General features: G+C 48.1%; 1 protein-coding gene across 1 annotated transcript in view; it reads left to right on the plus strand.

Moving 5' to 3' along the window:
• Positions 1-8,614: 8,614 nt before the first annotated feature.
• The window catches only part of LOC126209996 (uncharacterized), a 133,703-nt gene continuing 127,525 nt past the window's right edge, over positions 8,615-14,792 (plus strand). The window contains exon 1 of the mRNA XM_049939104.1: positions 8,615-8,642. Coding sequence (XP_049795061.1) covers positions 8,615-8,642 — 28 coding nt within the window. The remainder of the gene's footprint in view (positions 8,643-14,792) is intronic.

The following is a 14,792-nucleotide window of genomic DNA, read 5'->3' on the forward strand; positions in this document are numbered from 1 at the left end:
TGCCATAAATTCGCGAAGAAAAAGGGGCAGCCAGCCTCGAAAGCCCCAAGAGAACAGTGTGCGGAGGATGCCTGTCCTCCAACAGGTATTGTATGCTCTCTCCAGATCAAAAAATATTGATACCGTTTGGTGTTTCCGGAGAAAATTGTTCATGATATAAGTGGAAGAGCAACAAGTTGGTCAACTGCAGAACGATGCTTTCGGAATCCGCATTGGGCAGGTGTTAAAAGACTGCGGGATTCCAGCCACCAAGCTAAACGGTAATTCACCATACGCTCCAAAACCTTACATACACTACTCGTGAGAGAAATGGGGCGATAGCTAGAGGGGAGATGTTTGTCCTTTCCAGGTTTCGGAACAGGAACGACGATAGCTTCCTGCCATCGTCTGGGAAAAGTACTGTCGGTCCAAATGTGATTATAAAGGCGAAGGAGGTAACGCAGACTATGGGTTGATAAATGCAGCAACATTTGGACGTGCATACCATCCGGTCCTGGGGCGGAGGAGCGAGAAGAAGAGAGTGCATGTTGGAGTTCCCGCATGGAGAAAACAGTATTGTAGCTTTCGCGATTTTGAGAGGAGAGAGCTACATGTCGCACTTCCGCTGCACGTTTCTTCGGGAGAAACGCTGGCGTGTAATTTGAAGAGCTCGAAATCTCAGCGAAGTGCTGACCAAATGAGTTAGAAATTGTGACGGGGTCCACTAATATATCATGCGTGACAGTGAGCCCAGAGACTGAGGAGAAACTAGGCGCGCCTGAGAACCATCGAAGCCGACTCCAAACTTCCGAGGAGGGAGTGAAGGTGTTAAATGAGCTAATAAAGAATTTCCAGCTGGCCTTCTTGCTATCGCGGATGACGCGACGGCATCGCGCACGGAACTGCTTATAGCGGATACAGTTCGCCAAAGTAGGATGATGGCGGAAAATGCGAAGAGCACGTCGCCGCTCACGTATTGTGTCACGGCATGCCTCGTTCCACCAAGGAACTGGGGGGCGCCGGGGCAATTCGGAGGTGCGTGGTATTGAACGTTCCGCAGCTGTAAGAATAACGTTGGTAATATGTGCGACCTCATCGTCGACGCTGGGAAAGTGACGGTCGCTAGAGACGAAAAAAGTGTCCAGTCAGCTTGGGCAAACTTCCAGCGTCGCGGCCGCATATATGGTAGTTGAGGCTGCAGTCTAAGGACACATGGAAAGTGGTCACTCGAGTGTGTATCATCAAGGGCGAACCATTCGAAGCGCCGAGCTAGTGGAACAGTACCGACCGCAAGGTCCAAATGAGATAAATTTGTCGTGGAGGCAGACAAAAATGTGGGGACCCCAGTGTTGAGGCAAACTAGATCCGCTTGGTGGAAGACGTCTAGCAATAGTGAGCCACGTGGACAAGGATGTGGAGATCCCCAAAGCGGGTGGTGGGCATTGAAGTCCCCAACCAGCAAATAGCGGGGTGGAAGCTGACCAAGAGGATGAAGGAGATCAGCTCATGCCATTGGTGTGGACGATGGAATGCATGCAGTACAAAGAGAGAACGTGTATCCAGAAAGGGAAAGACGGACGGCGACAGCTTGGAAGGAAGTGTTTAAATGGACTGGGTGATAATGGAGAGTATCATGGAGAAGAATCATGTCCTCCATGGGCTGGAGTGCCTTCAACAGAGGGGAGATCATATCGGACGGACTGAAAATGAGGGAGAACAAAGCGGTCATGGGGACGCAGCTTTGTTTCCTGAAGACAGAAGATGACCGGCGAGTAGGATCGTATTAGGATCGACAATTCATCCCGATTGGCTCGAATGCCGCGGATATTCCAGTGGATAATGGACATAGGGTGAACAGAAAATGGAGGAATGTGACCAAAGTTGCTGTCAACTCGACTGCTCAGAGCTTGCGACTGACAGCATGGAGTGGCATTCAGCCGAAGGCAGAAGATACTGATCCATAGGTTGTTCAGGAGCAGCTCCTGCCACCAGCGATCGGCCGGTTGATCGGGCGCCAGCAGTGCGCCTCAGCGACACAGAAGACGGCCGTGGGCGATTTCCGCCAGGAGGTGCTGTAGATGGGACACACCTTGGCGGAGAAGGAGATGAACTGGGTTTCTTTGTAGCCTTCTTGGAATGATGATGTTTAGAAGGAGGAGGAACCGATGGTTGTGAAGTTGGGGTACGTTAAAAATCTTCACGAGTGTGCTCTTTTTTCGAAGTCTTGGTGTCTGACTTTTGGGCTCGAGATTTAGCAGAACCCGATGAAGGGTGAGCCATAGAGTGGGCAGGCGAAAGTGGTGAGGTTGAACGGGCGATCTTTGCGCTGGCCGATCTGACGAACGTGGTACTAAAGGTGAGGTCGCAAGTCTGTGTGGCCGCCTCCTTTGTTGGCCGAGGAGAGGCAAGGACAGTGCTGTATTTTCCTGTCTGAGGCACAGTGGGCTGTCGACTGGCGAATAATTTTCGAGCATCAAAGGTCGACACCTTTTCCTTCACTCTTATTTCCTGGATGAGCTTTTTGCTGCCAAGTCTGTTCCTCAGGTTCTGACGGACAATAAAAAGGAACGCCAAGTTGAAACATGTCATTTTTTGAAACAGCAGCTTGAAAATGATACAGATTTTCTGTCAAAGATCATACGGATGATGAATCATGGTGTTACGATTGTGACCCAGAAACAAAGCAAGAGTCAAGCCAGTGGAAGAAGTCATCGCCACCTTGTCCAGTAAAAGTAGTGAAGTCAAATCGAACATTGACACAATGAAAATTTGCTTTTTTGATGCCAAGATCATAGCTCAATCAGAATTTGTTCCCCCAATGTCAGACTGTCAATCAAACCTTTTATTTGGAAGTGTTAAGAAAATTGCACAATAATGTCCCAATTTGTGGCAGGCAGGAGACTGGTTCTTCCATCATGACAATGTATCAATTGTAATGGAGAGTATTTTGAAAGGAATAAGGTTGTTTTGTAAACGACTTGAAACTAAATAGCATTTAAGAAATAATTCCTTTTTCTTGTGCCCCCTCAAAAAAAAGCTGTGCAGTGAGCACATCAGAGCTGTTATATGATAAGGCTATCTGTGCTTGTGGCCTGTCCTCAGATGGGTTGGGATAGTCCTGTGACAGGTCTAGACTAGGAAGTGCTCAGTGGTTGGATAGTGCAGATTTTGCGCATAGGTCTTTCACAGGGGGGCATGTGTTGGGGACTGGGAATTGGCGTAGGGATGCACTAAGATGTTGCAGGGGTAGGGTGGGCAGTGGAGAACTGTTCTGGAAAGGTAGGAGGCATCTTGGGTAGGAAGTACCTCATTTCAGCGTATGAGGAGAGCTATAGCACTTTAACAGGGCTTTGATTGTCTATCATTGTGCTGTGAAATGAGACACATCCTAACACAGATTTTTCCCAACCCTCCTAAAGTGATTTTATGTGCCAACAAAATCTCCACAACATCATTGTCCATTCCCTTAGCATACCCAATTCCATCTCCTTTCTGCAGATACGAGGTGTGGCTAGAAAAAAACCGGACTAGTACTGGTGAAACAATAAAACGAATGCAATAAGGCTGAAAGTCGTGTGGCCTGTCATGTGACTCTCGCTCCGCCTACTGCTCGAGTTTCATCTGCCTCCTGCACTCAGTCTGCCCGTGGCGTCTGTTTTAAGTACTGGTAGTTGACGTTTTGTCTGTGCGCCGGAAAATGTTGAGTGTACAGAAAGAACAGCGTGTTAACATCAAATTTTGTTTCAAACTAGGAAAATCTGCAAGTGAAACGTTTGTAAAGTTACAACAAGTGTACGGCAATGATTGTTTATCGCGAACACAAGTGTTTGAGTGGTTTAAACGATTTAAAGATGGCCGCAAAGACACCAGTGATGACACTCGCACTGGCAGACCATTGTCAGCAAAAACAGATGCAAACATTGAAAAAAATCGGTAAACTTGTTCGACATGATCGCTGTTTAACAATCAGAGCAGTGCCTGAGTTAACAGGAGTTGACAAGGAAACTTGTCGAACAAGTTTACCGATTTTTTCAATGTTTGCATCAGTTTTTGCTGACAATGGTCTGCCAGTGCGAGTGTCATCACTGGTGTCTTCGCGGCCATCTTTAAATCGTTTAAACCACTCAAACACTTGAGTTCGCGATAAACAATCATCGCCGTAGACTTGTTGTAACATTACAAACGTTTCAATTGCAGATTTTCCTAGTTTGAAACAAAATTTGATGTTAACACACTGTTCTTTCTGTACACTCAACATTTTGCGACGCACAGACAAAACGTCAACTACTTAAAACAGACGCCACGGGCAGACTGAGTGCAGGAGGCAGATGAAACTCGAGCAGTAGGCGGAGCGAGAGTCACGTGACAGGCCACGCGACTTTCAGCCTTATTGCATTCGTTTTATTGTTTCACCAGTACTAGTCCGGTTTTTTTCTAGCCACACCTCGTATATTACCTCTGAGGTTGACTTAGGTGCAAAACCTGCCCAATCCACCAACAAAGCACTTGCAGTTCCAGTCCTGTCACAGGCTTATCACCCCCCAGCAGAGGACAGGCCACATGTGGAAACAGCCTTATCAGATACCAGCTTTGCTGTTGTCATTGCACAGCTTTTTATATTGGTAGAACTAGCGACCAGGAGTCAGCCTGAATGAATGGCCACATCCCATCTGTGGCTGAGCGATATGTGGCTCACCATGTGAAATGACATGCAGCTGTCTATAACGTGCTCTATTTACTGTATGTGGCTACTTCACAACCTGTGCCGACAGGATCTTGCTCTCCATCACCAGCATCCCTGCACTGGTAGTTACCCTTTCAGCACTTTATCCACTCTCACAATTATCCTTTCCTCAATCTTCTGTTCCCTGTTGTTCCCACACACTCTACCCAAGAGATTCTGCTGCATCTGTCCCACACCACCCTCTATTCATGTCCCCTCACCTTCATTGTGTGCTGCTCTCTGCCAGTGCACCCACTGGTCTTTCTCCCCTTCTCTGCTCCTCTTCTTTTTCCACTCCCTTTCCTCCCATATCCTTCCCCACCCACTCCACAACAGCCTCCAGATGCTGTTCCAGCAGCCTTGTCCTGCTACCAATTAGACCCTGCACACTCTGTCAGACAGTGCTCTTCCCTCACCACATCTGTATGCTGCTATTTGTCACCCTTCCTGTTGCTTTTATTTGATGTGACTGCTGAATTATGGCTGGAGCAGCCAGAGACAGCAATAATGTATGCTTGCTTGAGTGAATGTGCATTATCTATTCTGAAGGTGGCTTTGGCTGAAAGCAAACATTCTCCATTGTGATCATCTACAGCTCAGTGTGTCATCTTCATGGTGAGTAGTGCAAATACTACCTCCATTATCCACTTCACTATTTTCTGGATTGGGTCCGATTTACCCCCGAAAGTACCGCTGTTGTGAGTTTTGGATTTTGTAAGTTTCCGTCTGTACTCTCTGTACTTTGTTATGAGCTGTACCCCTTAAAAAAAGAATATGAGGAAGGTGAGACATGAGTAATACAATCAAAAATTGGAGTGGGTGAGAAGAGTTGGATAGAGAGAGGGAGGAAAGGTGTGGTGGTGGTGGTGGTGGTGGTGGTGAAAAAGGGGTTGTGTAAATGGAGGGATGTCGAGATGTGTGGGAGGCAAGGTCTCATCTCTGGAGTCCATAAGAACTACTGTCTAGTGAGAGGATCCAAACAGCCCATGTCTTACATCAAGCACTGAGGCTCATGGAGTACACAGGCCCTCCTACCTTATAGGCTTCCATGGACTCAAGAACTGGGAAATTACCCTGCAACACATCCCTACATATCTATATCTAAAAGTACTTAACCTCTGTTAGCATATTCCTGCCATAATTCTACATTATCATCATTTCAATGGGTTTCACACGTTTCCTTTTTATCAAGTCTTATTATTTAGTTTATTACTTTTCTGCCTTTGTTCTTCTCCCTGCCCACCCAGTGTCTCTTTCTTTTCTCACTCATAAAAACACTACTACGCCTCTCCCACATAATCCATGATTACTTATCAACCTGTCATCTCTGCAGCAAACCAGGCACAGTGTTTACCAATGTACTATCTATAATGTAGTCTCTGACCACACCCCTCTCCATCCATCCCCCCCAGGGGGTCCACAACTCTTTTGTGGATACGTGTGTAGCGAGCACGGGACCCCAAGCTAATGTGGCCTTCCTTCCTTTCCGGGCTGCATACCTTCCCATTCCACATCCTTCCCCATCCCCCATCTTCGCTCCCCCCCTCCCCCACCACCTCTGGCTCCTTCCTTCCCTTTCTCCCCCTCTGGGAGTATGGTTTGTGCCTACGTCCGGAGACGGACGCTCGTAAATGTACCGCATTCTTTGCCTTCCTTGCTTGTATGTCTTCATCCTTCCTTTGTCCTTCTCTTTTCCTTACCTCTTCTCTTTACCCTTTCCTCCGCTGCGGCATTTGAGACCTCTCTTCTTTCCTTTCCCTTTCTCTTTCTTCCTCCCTGTGCGTGTCTGAAGGCCGACCCACGCCTTTTTGTGCGTAGCCGGTGACGGGGTAACGCGTAATTCCCCGCCACGGGTAGACAGGTAGCACACGTAGGTACCCCCTGGTAATGGCCAGGCCCAGGGAGGGGTGATTACCCGAGCTGATACCTTTCGAAAGTGCCGATTGGTCCCTCTGTCCATTTGTCGGGAGGTGTGACCTGAGGTGTGAACAATCACCTAAGGCGTGAGTGCCCTCAGAGAGGGGCCCCCACAAGGGAGGAGCGCGCCATCGGAGACGCCAGTAATCACGGGGGATTCTTCCGCAATGGTTTCCTCACCTTCCACTATGTCTGCTCACAAACGTAAGTTCACTGAGTCTCAGCCACAGTCAGTTCTTCCATCGTTGCCACAGTTTCTTGTTGTTTCTCGGTCTGACGAAGGTAAAGACTTCTCCACGGTCAACCCTTTCATTATTCAGAAAGGTGTCTATGCAATTGCAGGTCCTGTGAAGTCTTGTTCCAGATTACGGAATGGCACCTTGTTGTTAGAAACAGTCAGTGCCCTCCAGGCACAAAAATTGCTGCGTACTACACTGCTCCACACCTTCCCTGTCCGGGTTGAAGCGCACCGCACTTTAAATTCCTCGTGTGGAGTCGTTTATACACGCTCCCTCGATGGATTGTCTGACGAAGAAATTCAGCACTACCTGTCTGACCAGGGTGTAACAGCTGTTCATAGAGTTATGAAAAGGGTTGACACAAACCTCATTCCAACCCACACTGTCTTCTTGACATTTGACAAAGTTCAACTCCCATCGAAAATCAAAGCAGGCTATGAGATAATTTCCGTTCGCCCTTACGTCCCGAACCCTATGCGTTGCTATTGGTGTCAGCGGTTCAATCACACTAGCCAGTCCTGTTCCAATCCGGCCAAATGTGTTATGTGTGGCAAGGATGCCCATTAGGGTTCTTGTCCACCTCCATCCCCTCGCTGCATAAACTGTATGGGTGACCACGTTGCTTCCTCTCGAGATTGCCCCGTTTTTTTTTCTGGGTACCCCCCACATATATTGATAGATGGTGTCAACCAGGATGAAAGGCCACCACTAAACTGTGGCCAAGAGTTATGTGGACCTCCCTGTGAAGCTACATGTAGCTTAATGTGGCTGTTTCATAACCTGGGCCACCTGGATTCTTCCCTCTACCACCACCTTTTCTTAACTGGGCAGATGGGAATTATCTTTACAAACCATCTCCACTTCTGAAATTATCATGTCCCCTCATTCCCAGAATGTTGTTCTCTGAAAATCTACCCACCAGTATTTTTCGCCTTCTCTGCTCCACACCTCCTCCACTAACTTTTCTCCAGGCTCCCTTCCCCACAGCTGTCTGATAGTGCACCTGGTATCCTTATTGTGCCGCCATCTAGCCTCTGCTTGCTCCACCAAATGACATTCTTATGTCACCCCACCTGCAGACTGCTATCCCTCTCCCTTCCACAGCCCACTTTGAATTGCTGTTTTCATTCAACATGATTATCACATTCTGGCCACAGCAGCCAGAGGTAGTGGTTACAACTGGGCAATATGTTCTCGCTTGTGAGAATGTGTGTTGAGTTTCTCTTCTGAAAAAGGCTTTGGCCAAAAGTTAAGTGCAACTGTAATTGTGTTGTACCTGTCTGCCACTCAATGTGTCACTTTTATGGTAAGTAGCGTTCTGTCTTTTCTATAATGTTGTTGATATTCCAACCTAGAATTTGAGTTGTTTGGGGTGGTATATTTGTCAAATTTGACAATCAAACCTAGCCAAGTGGGAAGTGAATATGCATGCAAGATTGATTGAGCAAGACTTGGTATCTAGTGTGAGCACATACATGTAATTAGACTTTTCCGTCAATCACCAAGGTACCTCATATCTAACAAAAGCTTCAGAGAAAACAGTTCACTAGCACATAAATTACTCAATCACACTGTCATTGCTGGGGGAAGCTTTAAACACCCACCAACCATTTGAGAAAATCATCATTTTGTAATATGTCAGTATGACATAACATCCTGTTAACCACCACAAAAGCCAACTCATGATGAAAATATATATTTAACTAGATGACATTACACAGTTATGATCTTTTGTCACTACAACTGCTTCGCATTCATGGAGTCTCAAACCCCAAATTACAAAGGTGAGCTAGAACTAGCAGGAAACACTATGTATCCAACCAACTAGATAGAGTCGCTGCCGTGTCATATCTCTAAGAGGATTTCAAAAGAATTACCTCTGGGCTGGAGAATGTAGAAGGGCTGTGGCTGAAGTTTAGAAGGAAAGTCAACCATTTGCTGGTTATATATGTACATAGTAGAACCATTCCCGATGGATGAACACTTGATGGTATCTTTTTTTTTTGGGGGGGGGGGGGGTTTAGTGCACACAACTTCAATGGTCATTAGCGCCCAGACTACATTAAGAATGCACCGCGAGGCACAAGTTTAAAACAGCAACTAAAAGGGAAAACACGATAAAAGGCAGACTGACAGGCATAGGATTAAAAAAAACAGCATAATCAAATGTCCTTAGAGAGGTTTGTCAAGTTGATAAAACGAAGAACGCGAGCAGCTGCTCATGGGTCATCCGCTAAAATGGCATCTAGAGTACATGGCAGGCCAAGATCAAGACGCAGTGTGTTAAAATCCGGACAGGACGTTAAAATGTGGCGGACCGTCAGCAACTGCCCACATGGGCAGAACGGCGCCGGCGCAGCCGTCAGCAGATGGCGATGGCTGAACCGGCAGTGTCCAATTCGTAACCGGGCCAAAACGACCTCCTCCCGCCGAGAAGGGCGGGAGGAGGACGTCCAAGCCACGGGAAGAGGTTACAAGGCCCGAAGCTTGTTGTCCGTAAGTGCAGCCCAATCGGCATGCCACAGCGATAAAATGCACCGACAAATTAACCTGCTACAGTCTGACGAAGGGACACAACAAGAAGCTGTCCGAGGCTGGAGGACCGCAGCCTTGGCCACGGCATCTGCAGCTTCATTCCCAGGGATACCGACATGGCCAGGAACCCACATAAAACTAACCGGAGAACCGTCGTCCACCAGCTGCTGAAGAGAGCGTTGGATACGGTGCACGAAAGGGTGAACCGGATACGGATCACTGAGGCTCTGGATGGCGCTCAGGGAATCGGAGCAGATGACATAAGCAGAATGTCGGTGGCGGCAGATGTAAAGAACAGACTGGTAGAGGGCAAAGAGCTCAGCTGTGAAGACCGAACATTGGCCATGGAGCCGGTATTTGAAACTTTGTGCCCCGACAATGAAGGAACACCCGACCCCGTCATTGGTCTTTGAGCCATCTGTATAAATGAAGGTCATATTAATGAACTTCGAATGAAATTCGACAAAACGGGAGTGGTAGACCGAACCGGGGGTAACCTCCTTTGGGAGCGAGCTGAGGTCAAGGTGAACGCGAACCTGAGCCTGGAGCCAAGGTGGCGTGTGGATCACGCCCACTCGAAAGTTTGCAGGGAGTGAAAAATTAAGGTGTTGAAGGAGGCGACGAAAGCGAACTCCAGGGGGTAGCAGGGCAGAGACATACAACCAGTATTGATGGTCGAGAGAGTCATCAAAAAAGTAACGATAAGACAGGTGGTCGGGCATTGACAGTAGCCGACAGGCATACCGACAAAGCAGTATATCGCGCCGGTAGGTGAGTGGCAATTCACCAGCATCAACATGAAGAATCTCGACGGGACTAGTATAAAACGCTCCGATCGCAAGTCGTAAACCCCAATGTTGTATGGAGTTGAGGCAGCGTAAGATGGATGGTCGTGCAAAGGAGTACCGTATTTACTCGAATCTAAGCCGCACTTTTTTTCCGGTTTTTGTAATCCAAAAAACCGCCTGCGGCTTAGAATCGAGTGCAAAGGAAGCGGAAGTTCGGAAAAATGTTGGTAGGTGCCGCCACAACTAACTTCTGCCGTCGAATACATGTAGCGCTGCACAGACATGCTTTGTAGGCACAAAGATAAATACTGGTGCCAAAACTTCTGCATCAGTAAATAAATTAAAAAAAAAAAAGAAAAAAAGAAAGGTGGGAGACGAGCTTTTTTTCTCCGCCCCGAGTTTCGACCACTGCAATTGCTGCTATCTCATTTAAATCCTGTCTGCCTAATAAACTACGAAACTAGAGTGAGACAACAGCAAACGTGGAAGAATATACGTATCGTGTCATGTTTATATTCGTATTATTCTTATGCCTAATAGTGATACAGTCAGAAATGAAGCACGGCAACTGACTAGCTTTTTAAATCTAAGATGACTAATTTCTGTGCAGAATTTGATGTACTAAAAAAGCGGCCACAAAGATTTTCAAATGGAGAAAAATTTTCTCCTAACGCTCGTTCAGAACATGTTCTATCATACGCACCCTATTATTTGGTTCTTGTTGATCATTAGCAAAGAAAGCAGCAGTGTAAGTAACAACAAATATCAGTCTCTTGCCATTGTTTCGCTAATGAGACGATTCCTCTCTCTCTCTCTCTCTTTTTAAGTGGCGGTAGCGAGCACAAAAGCAAGCCATGCTGCGAGCGGCGACAGGCCGTGAACACGCACTATCAGAATGCGACAAACAATGCATGACAGTACAGTAATGCATTTTCAGCTTAGAGTGACGTAAACACCTATAACAAAGAAAACGGCACTTATCAGATCAAAGCAAAATAAGTAATCGATTCAAATCAGACGAAGCACGTCAAAAAGGAAGGGTATCCGTATAAATGCGTACGGAGCGCCTGACGCATAGCAATGGCTACCTGGTAAAGCTTAACTGCTAAGCTTACGACTCGAACCAAACTACTGCAGCTGTATCGTCATTCATTCGACCTAAATTGTGTCTCATATTACAATGTACCAACTTTGTTTCGATTTGGAGGTACGGCCTAAAACTTTTCTCTCCCCTTGAATTTCGAATCTCAAATTTCAGGTGCGGCTTACATTCGAGAAATTTTTTTTCCTTTATTTTGAGTCTCATTTTTCAGGTGCGGCTTAGATTCGAGTGCGGCTTAGATTCGAGTAAATACGGTATACGAAGCTCCCATAATCCAGCTTGGAACGGACGATCGACCGATATAGACTAAGTAGGATGGTTCGATTCACTCCCCACGACATACCACTGAGAACACGGAGGACATTTAGTGAACGGGTGCACTGGGCAGCCAAATATGACATGTGGAGACCAGCTAAGTTACCTGTCAAATGTAAGACCTAAAAATTTTGTTGTCTCCATGAATGGGAGAGCAACGGGTCCGAGTCATAAGGACGGTGGGATAAACTCTTTGTAGCGCCAGAAGTTAATACAGACCGTCTTCTCGGCAGAAAAACGGAATCCATTGGCGACACTCCAGGAGTAAAGACAGTCAGGACAAAGCTGAAGACAGTGCTCCAGGAAACATGTACGCTGTGCACTACAATAGATGGTAAAATCGTCCACGAAAAGGGAGCCTGAGACATTAGCTGGGAGGCAATCCATTATTGGATTGATCGCTATGGCGAAGAGAGCAACGCTCAAAACTGAGCCCTGTGGCACCGCATTCTCCTGGCGAAAGGTGTCCGACAGGACAGAACCCACACATACCCTTAACTGTCGATCCATTAAAAAGGAACGAATAAAATGAGGGAGGCGACCGCGAAGGCCCCCTGTATGCATGGTGCGGAGAATGCCCGCCTTCCAACAGGTGTCGTAAGCCTTCTCCAAATCAAAGAACACAGCCGCGGTCCGGCGCTTCCGCAAGAAGTTATCCATAATGAAGGTCGACAAGGTAACCAGATGGTCAACAGCAGAGCGGCGACTACGAAATCCACATTGTACATTGGTAAGTAGGCATCGAGACTCGAGCAGCCAAACCAAACGAAAGTTGACCATTCGCTCCATCACTTTACAGACACAGCTGGTAAGCGAGATGGGTCGATAACTGGAAGGCAAGTGCTTGTCCTTCCCCGGCTTAGGAATCGGGACAACAATAGACTCACGCCAGCGTGCGGGAACATGTCCCTCAATCCAGATGCGATTGTAAGTACGAAGAAGAAAACCTTTACCCACAGGAGAAAGGTTCTTCAGCATCTGAATATGAATAGAATCAGGCCCTGGAGTGGAGGACCGTGACCGGACAACTGCGTTTTCGAGTTCCCTCATGGTGAATGGGGCATTATAACTTTCACGATTCGACGAGCGGAAGTTAGGTGGCCTAGCCACCTCTGCCTGTTTGCGGTGGAGGAAGGCAGGGTGGTAATGAGCGGAGCTCGAAACCTCTGCGAAAAATCGGCCGAAGGCATTGGAGACATCCTCAGGGGCCACAAGGACGTCATTCGCGACCGTCAAGCCAGAAACTGGTGAGTGGACCTTAGTGCCAGACAGCCGGCGCAGGCTACCCCAGACAACAGAAGAAGGAGTAAAACTGTTGAAGGTGCTTGTGAAAGCAGCCCAGCTGGCTTTCTTGCTTTCTTTAAGAATACGACGACACTGTGCACGTAATCGTTTATAAGTGATACAATTCGCCACTGTAGGGTGGCGTTTAAAGGTGCGTAAAGCACATCGACGAGCACGTAAAGCATCTCTACATGCTGCGGTCCACCAGGGGACCGGTACGCGACGTGGAGAAGAAGTAGGGTGAGGGATGGAATATTCAGCAGCAGTGAGAATGACTTCCATGAGGTGTGCGACCTGACGATCGCAGCTTGTGAAGGTTTGATCCTGAAAGGTCGCCCTGGAAGAGAAGAGCCCCCAGTCTGCTTTGGAGACGGTCCAACTAGATGAGCACGGAGAGGGGGTATGCTGCAGGAGATGGATAACACACGGGAAGTGGTCGCTCGAATATGTATCAAAAAGTGCATACCACTCAAACCGGTGTGCAAGTTGCGTAGTACATATAGAGAGGTCTAAATGGGAATAGGTGTGAGATGTGTCCGAAAGAAAAGTAGGGGCGCCAGTATTGAGGCAGACAAGATTGAGCTGATTGAAAATGTCTGCTAACAGGGAGCCCCAAAGGGGATGGTGGGCATTGAAGTCTCCAGTTAACAAAAATGGTGCAGGTAGCTGAGCAATAAGTTGCATCATGTCTGCCCTGGTAACGGCAGACGATGAAGGATTGTAAATGGTACAAATGGAAAATGTAAAAGTGGGGAGAGTAATTCGGATGGCAACTGCCTGCAGGCCGGTGTGCAATGTGATGGGATCTTAGTAAATATCATCCCGGACCAGCAACATAACCCCTCCATGAACCGCAATACCTACCACAGGGGGTAGGTCAAAACGCACAAAGGTGTAGTGTGCCAAGGCAATTTGATCGCATGGGCGTAGCTTCGTTTCCTGGAGGGCTACGACGAGCGGACGGTGCAAGCGGAGCAGCAACTTTAAGTCCTCTCAGTTGGAGCGAATGCTGCGAATATTCCAGTGAATAAGTGCCATCATGAGAAGAAAAGGAAGATGAAAGAAGGGGTCACCTCGAAGGCCGCTGAGGGCCTGGCTTCGAACGAGCACTGCCGCCGCTATCAGTAGGCGGACAGTCATCGTCCATTGGTTCTATAGGTTCATCGGCCATCTTGGTAAGATGGCCGGGAGGGGGAGCTTCCTCTGCCGGTGAACGGCCAGATGTTCGGTTACCAGCGGTGTGGCCAGGCGAAAGGGATGACGGCCTGGGGCGGCAACCGCTGGGTGTCGCAGGGGAAGAAATGCGCCATGGCGGAGAAGGAGAACTGTGCTTCCTATGAGCCTTCTTGGAAGGTCGTTTGGTGGAAGTACTGGTCGATGGCTGGGAGGTCGAGGTACGTAGGAAGTCTGCACGGGACAGTTCCTTCTTGAAGGCCCGTGCATCTGACTTCTGGGTCTTCGTCTTAGCTGAAGCTGATGAAGGGGCTTGTGTCTGTGGGGTGATGGGAGGAAGAGGGGACGTCAACCGCGTGATCTTAGCACTGGCCGAACGGACGACCGTGGTGCTGAAGGTCAGATCGCATGTCTGGGTTGCCACCTCCCTGGTAGTCCGAGGAGAGGTGAGGACAGTACTGTATTTCCCCACTGGGAGCAGCGTGGGCTTCCTACTAGCAAACAGCTTGCGAGCAGCCGAGGTGGTCACTTTCTCTTTGACCCGAATTTCTTGGATGCAGCATTCTTCCTCATAGATGGGACAGTCGCGGGAGGACGCTGAATGGTCACCCAGACTGTTCACACAACGAGGAGACGGACAGTCACCCTCATGGGCATCCCTGCCACAAGTGACACATTGAGCCGCATTGGAACAAGATGGGCGAGTGTGATTAAAACGCTGACACTGGTAGCAGCGC

The sequence above is a fragment of the Schistocerca nitens genome, chromosome 10 (genome assembly GCF_023898315.1).
Source record: "Schistocerca nitens isolate TAMUIC-IGC-003100 chromosome 10, iqSchNite1.1, whole genome shotgun sequence".
In the NCBI taxonomy this organism is placed as follows: domain Eukaryota; kingdom Metazoa; phylum Arthropoda; class Insecta; order Orthoptera; family Acrididae; genus Schistocerca; species Schistocerca nitens.